The sequence below is a fragment of the Nothobranchius furzeri genome, chromosome 16 (genome assembly GCF_043380555.1).
Source record: "Nothobranchius furzeri strain GRZ-AD chromosome 16, NfurGRZ-RIMD1, whole genome shotgun sequence".
Taxonomy (NCBI): domain Eukaryota; kingdom Metazoa; phylum Chordata; class Actinopteri; order Cyprinodontiformes; family Nothobranchiidae; genus Nothobranchius; species Nothobranchius furzeri.
In genome coordinates this window covers 35,026,678-35,036,340 of record NC_091756.1, presented here as the reverse complement: position 1 = coordinate 35,036,340, position 9,663 = coordinate 35,026,678, and the positions used below count along the sequence as shown (strand labels likewise).

Here is a 9,663-nt window from a genome sequence, read left to right as displayed (position 1 = left end):
CTTGTTGCCATCTGTCTGTGGCGTTCAGGCTCAGCTCCCGTCTCTTTAAAGCAAAAAACTCCATCTAGAGGCAGAAAATTTTATTGCACCTCAAGTCCCCTCCCACTATTTCTGCGAATACGACTGGAAGCATTGCCTCTCGGTACTTCCTCAAACGCCAGTGCATGCTTTGTGATAGACATCTGTATATAAGCAGATGTCTAATGCCATTGGCTAATGCTGAGCAGCACTCAGGTCATCACTTTTGCAGAGAACATACAGAACACCTGAAAGGGGGAATCTCGGGAATGTTGCTTTAAGGATTAGTGGGGAAAAAAGGAAAAGGGTGAAGCAGCTGCCTGCACAGCTTAAGTCCAAACAAACAAAAAATGATCAAAAACATTTGATCCCTACTGGATTAAAATCTAAACGCAAATTCAATGCAGACTTAAAAACCTGCTATGGAGCAGGTTAGGTGCAGGCCCTGAAAAATAAGAAACAAACCATCTGGAGTGAAAATCGTGGAAGTTTCCAATCAACATGGCTCCTGAAACAGAAGCTGACCAGCTCAAAGTTTGCTTTACTAACTGCTTTTTGGATCAGAAATAAAAACTCTGAGTTATTAAAGATTCCCTGGAGCCGATTTTAAAAGACTGAATAAACTGCCTGTTTTTATATTGCAACCAAAGCAACCTTATAAAATGTCTGATTAGAACCACAAGTTAATAAAAACCAACATTATTTCAGCTGCATGGCTGAAAATTATTTCACAAATAGCAAGAAACAACTTATTTTGCCTATAATTCAACTGTTTTGCTTGTTTGGAGGATAATTGAAGCAAATGGATCATTCTTGCTGTGTACTTGACTTCGTGGCCCGTGGGAGGCTTGATAAAAAGTTTTATTGGAATTTCCTCCGTGAACGACCGCAAAATATGGAAGAGACGATTGTGGGCGACCCAAACCCTCAAAAAAAAAAAAAAAGCCTGGACTCCTGCAAGAGGATTCCTGCAGCAACAAACAGTTTGTGAGGCTCGTTTACTTCATGGTAAGTCCTTGTTACTAAGCATTTGTTAATTAGCGAAGATGTCTTTAAAATCATATTCAAGTCATATTCATGTGTTTTAAACCCACGGTCACATTGTATTGATTCAGGTGTCTCAACCTGCGACAGTTATAATTGTAAATAAATAGATTCACAAGGACACTGATTAATGAAGACTATCTCGACTTTGCAGTTGCACTGATGATTTATCCGTTGTCTTTGGCCATCACCCACAGGTGACGTAAACAACACTGTGGCTCTGCTCGTCAGGGCCAACTGCTGCTTTCGCACTACCACGGCTTTCGGTTTTCAGAAAAGATGGGTCCAACGTTCCTTGAAACAAAACAACTGTAGGCCTCCAAACATTTGAAAGTCTTTCATTTTCATATGTGAAGGGTCCAGGGCTTTCTGTTAAGTAAGAATAAATGTCTTCCCAGCAGATTTGTGAAGAACACACCGGCGAATCGGACCAACGTTTTCCATCATTCCAGAGCTTATTTAGCTTTTATAACTTTAATATTGTCTTCAGGGCAGATTTTAAACTTCTCCCTTAAGCCTGGGACACAATAGATGCGCTGCGCCACAGAAGCGCCGCAGTTTTGGGAAGTCAAATGGTCACACAGGACTCGCTACGCCGCTGAACGCTTCTTGGAAAAAATCACGCAATAGTCACAACATCATGCAGGACTTGAGAACAGGATGCAGAAAGTGACTCTTGTTTATTCGCGGTCAGACTTGCCGTCGTGTTATGCGAGACTCTAATTAATAAAAAATGGGTAAGTACGCCATTTATGGCGTTGTGCTCCCCGTGTAGTCACTCTCAGTAACGATAATGGCTTTTCTTTAAAATGACAGGGCGGGCGTGACGTGGCGTATCTGTTTACTGTGTGCTCCAGGCTTCCACTAGGGCTGGGCAATAGATCGAAAATTTATCATTATCGAAATTTCTGACTTTAAATGAGATAATTTTTCCCATGTCAATAAATTTGATAATTAAAAAAATGAAAAGATGTGTGTAGGTTGGCAATGTTCATGACCTTTAGGAAGCTGTATCACATTGAGTCATGTAAAAATGTGACTCAACTAATACACGCCCCATCTAGTGGACAACTTTTGTTTCTGCGCATACCTGTAGTTATCGTCCATTTATCGTTATCGAGGTGAAATCCTCAATATATCGTGGTATTGATTTTAGGCCATGTCGCCCAGTCCTTGCTTCAACCAACTCCTGTCTTTGGACTGTAAAGTGTTTATATATCTGGGATTTTGTCTGTAAAAGCTCTTAAAAGTCTATGTCGCGAATTGACAGCAGGCCATATTGTGTTGTGCGTGCAACCGGCAAACAAGCCTGTTGTAGTTTTTATTACTAAAGAGTGATCCTGCCCCTGCTTTTTTCACAAATCACACACTGGCAATGACAGCAGTCAAACATTTTCTGTTAGTCTTCACAAGATTTTCACACTGTTGCGGGTATTTTGGCCCATTCCTCCATGCAGATCTCCTCTAGAGCAGAGATGTTTTGGGCAACTTTAAACTTCCTCCAAAGATTTTTTATGGGGTTGAGAACTGGAGACTGGCTAGGCCACTCCTGGGGTCTCATTCATCAAACAGTCATAGAAATGTTCCTAAATTCTTTCCTATGATTAAAATTTAGAATGTTCGTACACTCAAAATCCTGATTTCTGAAATAGGTGGTGGCCACTTGCATGCATGTTCCTCTGCAATCGTCTGATCAGATAAATTAACCCAGGTGTTCATGTCAGTTCACCATGATTTACATACAGAAACACCCTCAATTAAACAAATTTGGTCACACTACGTCCTTGGCTGATAAGGGAATTCCCTACAGTCTTCATGGGAAAAAAAGAAAAACTTCAACGACAGCACAATCAAGACACTGGCTGTCAAAGTAGAGGAGAAACAAACAAGTTGCAGAAAAACAGCCCCAAGCATGATGTTTCCACCCCCATGCTTTACAGTAGGTGTTCTTTGGATGCAACACAGCATTCTTTCTCCTTCAAACATGACAAGTAGAGATTTTACCAAAAATTCGATTTTGGTTTCATCTGACTATGTGACATTCCCCCAATCCTCTTCAGGATCATCCAAAGGCTCTCTAGCAAATAAACCTGCACATGTACTGGCTCAAGCAGGGGGGCACGTCTGATACTGCAGGATTTGAGTCCCTGGTGGTGTAGCTGATGGTAGACTTTGTAAATGTGGTCCCAGCTATCTGCAGGTCATTCACAAGGTCCCCCGTGTAGTTCTGGGATTTTTGCTCACTGTTCTTGTGATCATTTAGACCCAATGGGGTGAGATCTTGCGTGGAGCCCCTGATCGAGGAAGATTATCAGTGGTCTTATACGTCTTTCACTTACTAATAATTGCTCCCACCACTGATTTCTTCACACCAAGCTGCTAACCCATTACAGATTCAGTCTTCCCAGCCTGGTGCAGGTCTATAATTTTGTTTCTAGTGTCCTTTGACAGGTCTTTGGTCTTGGCCATAGTAGAGTTTGGTGTGTGAATGTTTGGGGTTGTGGACAGGTGTCTTTTTATACTGATAACGAGTTCAGACAGGTGCCATTACAGATAACGAGTGGAGGACAGAGGAGCCTCTTACAGAGGAAGTTACCGGTCTGAGAGCCAGAAATATTGTTAGTTTGTAGGAAACCAAATACTGATTTTCCACCATAATTTGCAAATTAATTCTTTAAAAATCAGAAAATGGATTTCTGGATTTTTTTTTCTTTCTCATTTTGTCTCTCATAGTTGATGTATACCTATGATGAAAATTACAGGCCTCTCATCTTTTCTAGTGGAGAACTTGCACAATTGGTGGCTGACTAAACACTTTTTGCCCCGCTGTAAGTGTGCAATCTTCAAGCTTTGGTTATTTAAGACAGATCTCCTAAAGAAACCCAGGATAAGATTGACCTACATTGTAGTTTAAAGCAGAGGATGATTATTAAAGTCGTTGTTGCCTTGACAACTGGGTAGCCACCTCAATGCATCAAACAGAGCTCTGCTTCCTGCTTCAGAACATGCACCAAGTCCTTTTGTCATGGAAATGAGGGATGCTGAACACTCCTTGAACCTCTGTATTGTGGGACAGCTCTGCACTGCCTCTTTTCACACAGCGTACAATTAATGAACTTACACAGAGGTTTAATTTTTTTAAACAGCATTGTGTTGCCGAGGAGTTTATGTTGATGAAAGGAGAACAAATGCATGTAACTTACACTTGTTTTATGCTGATCTTTATACAAGAGAAGAGCACAATGGGACCTTAACAGTCAAGAATTATCTGCAATGTATAAATCCATAACTACATTAGTTGGGCCCAAACCCTAAATGTTTCCAGAGACGTACAGAAATAAAAGTAACAAAACCAAATATGTAATGCTGAGTGAGCGACATGTCTCAGCTGAGCTTGGCTGAAGCTTAATCACATCAAACCTGCTCCAGATTACATACACAGCTGGGACTAGTCTGGGGTTGAGAAAGAGGAAAGCTGATTCCAGTATACACCTTGGAGATGAAAATACTTTCTCTCATCCCACAGTTTTGTTTAAAGTTAAGATAAAATGTGTAAAAGTGATTTTCATAAAGTAAAATCTGGACATCTGAGGAAGTATCTGAGAGGTTTCCTCATCACATTTTTGCATAAAATGCTCAGATCCTTACCTTGCCATGGCAGGAGACAGAACCGTTGAAGGGCTGACACTCTGCATGACAGGCTGTGCACAAAAATCCATCTACGTATTCACGCCTCGACCTACAACACAAGCACTACATGTGTTATTGTCACATCAGACAACATCTGTCAGACATGTGAGTGAAGCATCTTTCTTGAGTTGAATCTTTTATTTTTTAAATGTAACAGATGTAAGAATTAAGTAAGAATGACATCCCATGGTCAAATTTGGGTACTGCAGTCCATTTTCAAAACAAAACTGACTCTTTCACTCTGAGTTTGATGGCTGCGGCTCAGCGGCAGAAGATTCTAGATAACCAGCAAAGACGAGTCACACAGTAAGATAATTAGATAAATACATTTCACTGTAATATTGAGTTATTGTTAACTGAAAAAGTAGCTTGAGATATTTTTAGAGCTATTTGTTGCTGATTCACCATTAGTTATGTTAGCTGAATGTTAGCCTCTAGCCTGCTTCACCTGATATTCGAGTAAAACAAAAGGTTGTCGTGGCTTCTTAGGGGTACAAAAAATAACTTCTAGGTCGCTCCTGCTACTGGCTAACTTATTGTCCACAACACTGCTGCTTTTTGCTAGCTGATGTGGAATTACGAAGCAGGCGCTGCAGCGGTAAAGTACTCGTAAATCCCGCATTCTCGCAGATAGAGAAAAAGTGACAACCCTCCAGCCAGTATAGAAGGAAATCGGTTTCAGTATGATGATGACGATTGAGACCTTAAACTGATTATTTCAATGTAAATTTCTTATTTATTGTAGCTTTCATGTTGTGGGGTCATCACACACAGTATAATTCACCACTACTGAGGCCCTCTTACCCCTCATGGAGGTTACACTGCTCCACACACTCGGTGCCACGCTGGAACGTCTTACAGGACACACACTGGCCTGGGCCAGGACCCCAGCAGCCCCCCTTACACAGAGAGTGACAAATATACCCCTCACTCTCTGTGAAAACACAAACAAAATTGAGAAACCACGATGACACAACTGCTAAAACAGGACCTTCCAAACATCTGCATTCATCACCTACCGCAGACTTGAGGGTCCTGGTTGTGGCTGACAATGCGATGGGGCCCCTGGGTGGGATGGATTAGACTCTCCCAGGGCAGAGAGTTGGTGTAGCACAACTGTGAGTTGTTGTATATCAAAACCAAACCTCCACTGACGCTGCGCAGTGAACGCAGCCCAAGAGACTGGATGTGTAGGTTCTGGATGGCGAGAGAAAACACCCCCCTGAACAGAAACAAGAAACTGTGTGTAAACAAGTATATTCCTGAATAGTTCATTGTTTTGTGTTTTACAAACATGAAAACACCTGGAGACTGGTGGAGTTTTAAATGATCAATAATTAAAAATAAACTGCACAAGGAAAAAAAGCATGAATGTATGGAGAGCCGTTTAAGGTTTTACATTCTAAATCTAAGACATTTAGATTGAAACAATGGTAAAAATAAATGTTTACACTTAAATCTAAAATATACACGAAGCTACATTTAAATATTTACAGTCAAATTTAAATATAAAAATATTTCTAAATGATGAAAACTAAATAAAAATCTAAATATTCAGCTAACTACATTAAGACTTAATGCTAACTCAATCTGCTGGAAAACTGACGTAGTCTATCACAATGAAAGCAGAGTGATGAGAACCCCTATCTAACGTCTCAGGGTCCTTTTTATGGTATGGCCTCGAGTTCATTTAACTATGGGTCACTTATCAATCAGCAGGGAGAACAAGAACACTGACCAGTAACAATAATCTTACCAAAATGCAGACTCTGAGACTCTTAATAGGGGATCACTTTGCTTTTATCTGCTTTTATTTTGGTAATATACTCACATTTTGAGGCACTATGAATTTTATCAAGATATTCAGTTTAAAGCCACATTCATATTTGGATTTCAGTATTAAAATTTACTTTATATATGCAAATTGATGTCGAACTTCAATCTGAGCAACACTTTAGGGAGTTTCTATTGAAATGTTTCGAGTTAAAAAAATTCCCCCAGTAGGTAGCTTCCCGACGGAGGAGGAGAGCAAAGCAAACAGAGGGCGGATAAGAAAAACGGACAATGCTGGCAGGTCTGTTAATTGCTAACAAAGCTATTTGTCTGGTAATGGCCGACTCAGATTCTGAAGAGTAATATTCACCCTCTGATGAAGATATTCACTCGTCTAGTGAGGCAGAATATGACGCTGTGGCCACACGCAGCAACAGAAAGTCTGAGTGCTTCATGAGAACAAACACGCTTCACACACATGATCAATGAGAGTGTTGAAAGGATGGTAAAAACACTGCTAACAGTGACAGGCATAGCGGGAATGTAAAAAGTAAAAAAAAAACATAAAGCCAGGCAACTGCGGTGGAATCTTCCAGCGATTGTAATGAAACAGCATTACTAAAAGGGGAACAACTTCACTTTTCAAATCAGTACAAATGTACCGTTGTTATAAAGATCAAGTTGCTACATGAGGGCGGAGCGATATGAAACAAAAACGGGGTTCACCTGACAGCCTGTTTTGTCCGAGTTGTTTCAGCCTAAAACCGAAAAAGCACTTTTGGGTCATTTTCGGTGGAAATTTTCGGTGCATCCCTAACCTGCACTTTGGTCAGTTTTTGAAAGAATTGATTTCGGCGCCGTCTGCAGTCACTTTGGTGGGAATGACAGGCCAAAGTAGAAAAACATCTTCGTTTGGTGGGAGACCAGGCTGCATATGTACAGGGTTTTAGTTGTTTTTCTGCTCCAACACAATTTATTCAATGGTTGAGTTACCTACAGAAGCCTGTTAAAGGTATAGCGGAAGATCTTGTTTTTCCGGGTGGATCATTGGAACCATTGGTCCCTATAACTGTCAATCATTCTGGTGAAGCTTTCACGCAAGGCCGTCGTCGTATGTGCTCGTTCCTGGGTTAGTTGTCACTTCCTCTGCGCATGCGCATTACACCATCATTCCTCGCTGTTCTCATCAGGTTCTTTAGAAGATGGTTGGGCTCCCCACAGGCGACTGTTGATGGTTTTCTGCTCGACAGGTGAGCTAAAGTTCAGCCTGCTATTTGGAGAAGTCGTTTCAGCAGAGAATTGTTTAATTCTGATCGGAGAATAAACCTAGTGGTTATTGGCAGAGAAGTTAATCCCAATGAAAATACTTTATTGGTCCTGCGGGGGAAATCATATGCTATGGAAGCATAAACTAATCAGAAAAGGGAATAAGGTGCAGAAGTAGACAGACAGCAGTAGTTCAATACGGGTGGAAGAAGAAATAAGTAAAATAAAATGCAAACCATTGGAATAAAAAAGGAAATGCACACAAATAAATATAAATCTGACATTGTTGAAAAAAAACCCACATTTTCTTTTCTTGAGTGAGTGTGGGCTGCAAGGCCGGCAGCTACTTGTAAACACAGCATGCACGAGGATAACTGGGCGTTCTCTCTCATGCGCATTTTTTCTAAACGTGGAGAGGGCGGTTCTTTCCTGAAATTCAGAAACATTCTCCGCCACACCTTTAATCACCTGCTGAATAAAATCAGGTGTGTTTAAGCAAAGAAACAACTACAACAAGCTGGACAGCGGCCCTCCAGGACCAGGATTGGTCATCCCTGTGTCACAAGGGTCAAAGTAAAACAAGACACTTGGTAAAGAACCATAAACGCTATCTGAACCAGTCATTTTAAAACAAACTGGCACAGCTCTTGGCTGCAGAACTAAAGTTCAGGTCAGAGACTCTGGCTGGAACGTGCTGCACGTCAGAGCAACAGGCTGGCTAATAATTAGCATTTATTGCTGTTAAAGTGAGCAGACTAGTGCAACAGGCAGGGAAAAAGAGAGTGCAAACAAAGACCCAGTGTGAGTGGACGGACATCAACACTCAGGCATGCAATGACGCAAAACACAGAAAGAGAAGAATCCCATATTTGGAAAGTGGTTTTAGAGTTTTTTTAAATAAACATTTTTACTATTTTCTCTATTCTGGAGAAAGTATTCAATATGTCATTTTGTGCTAAATGTGATAAAGAATTTATGTTTTATGAAAATGTAAAATATATATATATATATATATATAATAGACAAAAAACATCACAAAACAGTGTAGTGGTTGTGTTTGAAGGAGAATTAATGTGCAGAGATGCCATTAAACCAGCAGCTTAACAGACTTACATGTGGAGCATCCTGCCTCTGATCACCTCTAGATTCTCAAACACGGAGAGGTTGGCCCACTCCTCTGGCCAGGCATCGATGTACAAGTAACCTGCAGCCAAAACACACAAATCTCAGACAGAAATACCTAGGCAAAACTTATTTAAAGACCAAGGATCAGGCTTGTGTTATTTGTGGAGATAAAACATCAACGTTGCAGAGCAAACACAGCCGTGTTGCTCTTAGCCAATCAGAGGCCTTTCATATAAAGCTTTGAGATGTTCTAGCCAATTTGCTCACATGTGGAACATCCTGTTTTGCACAATCAAACGCTGTATCTCGATCTCACACAACCTGGGAGTAAGTTTGATACCTGTTATCTCTTTCAGTTTCTTGAAGGCGCTCATCTGCTCCAGAGTCAGGCCAGAAGTGTTGGTCACAGGATCTCTGAAAAGGAAAATAGAGGAAAAAATGAATTTATTTTCTAAATACAAAATCGTCGTCGTCTTGTCGTCGTCGTCTTCCTCCGCTTATCCGGGTCCGGGTCGCGGGGGCAGCATCCCAACTAGGGAGCTCCAGACCGTCCTCTCCCCGGCCTTCTCCACCAGCTCCTCCGGCAGGACCCCAAGGCGTTCCCGGACCAGATTGGAGATGTAACCTCTCCAACGTGTCCTGGGTCGACCCGGGGGCCTCCTGCTGGCAGGACATGCCCGAAACACCTCCCCGGGGAGGCGTCCAGGAGGCATTCTGACCAGATGCCCAAACCACCTCAACTGGCTC

At 41.4% G+C, this 9,663-nt stretch overlaps 1 protein-coding gene across 1 annotated transcript in view; it reads right to left on the bottom strand.

The window, feature by feature from the left end:
- erbb2 (erb-b2 receptor tyrosine kinase 2) overlaps nucleotides 1–9,663 on the bottom strand; it is a 37,838-nt gene that overhangs the window by 3,809 nt on the left and 24,366 nt on the right. The window contains exons 10-14 of the mRNA XM_015963210.3: nucleotides 9,257–9,330; nucleotides 8,905–8,995; nucleotides 5,772–5,974; nucleotides 5,557–5,686; nucleotides 4,711–4,801 (exon numbers count right to left, since the gene is read on the bottom strand). Coding sequence (XP_015818696.3) covers nucleotides 4,711–4,801; nucleotides 5,557–5,686; nucleotides 5,772–5,974; nucleotides 8,905–8,995; nucleotides 9,257–9,330 — 589 coding nt within the window. The remainder of the gene's footprint in view (nucleotides 1–4,710; nucleotides 4,802–5,556; nucleotides 5,687–5,771; nucleotides 5,975–8,904; nucleotides 8,996–9,256; nucleotides 9,331–9,663) is intronic.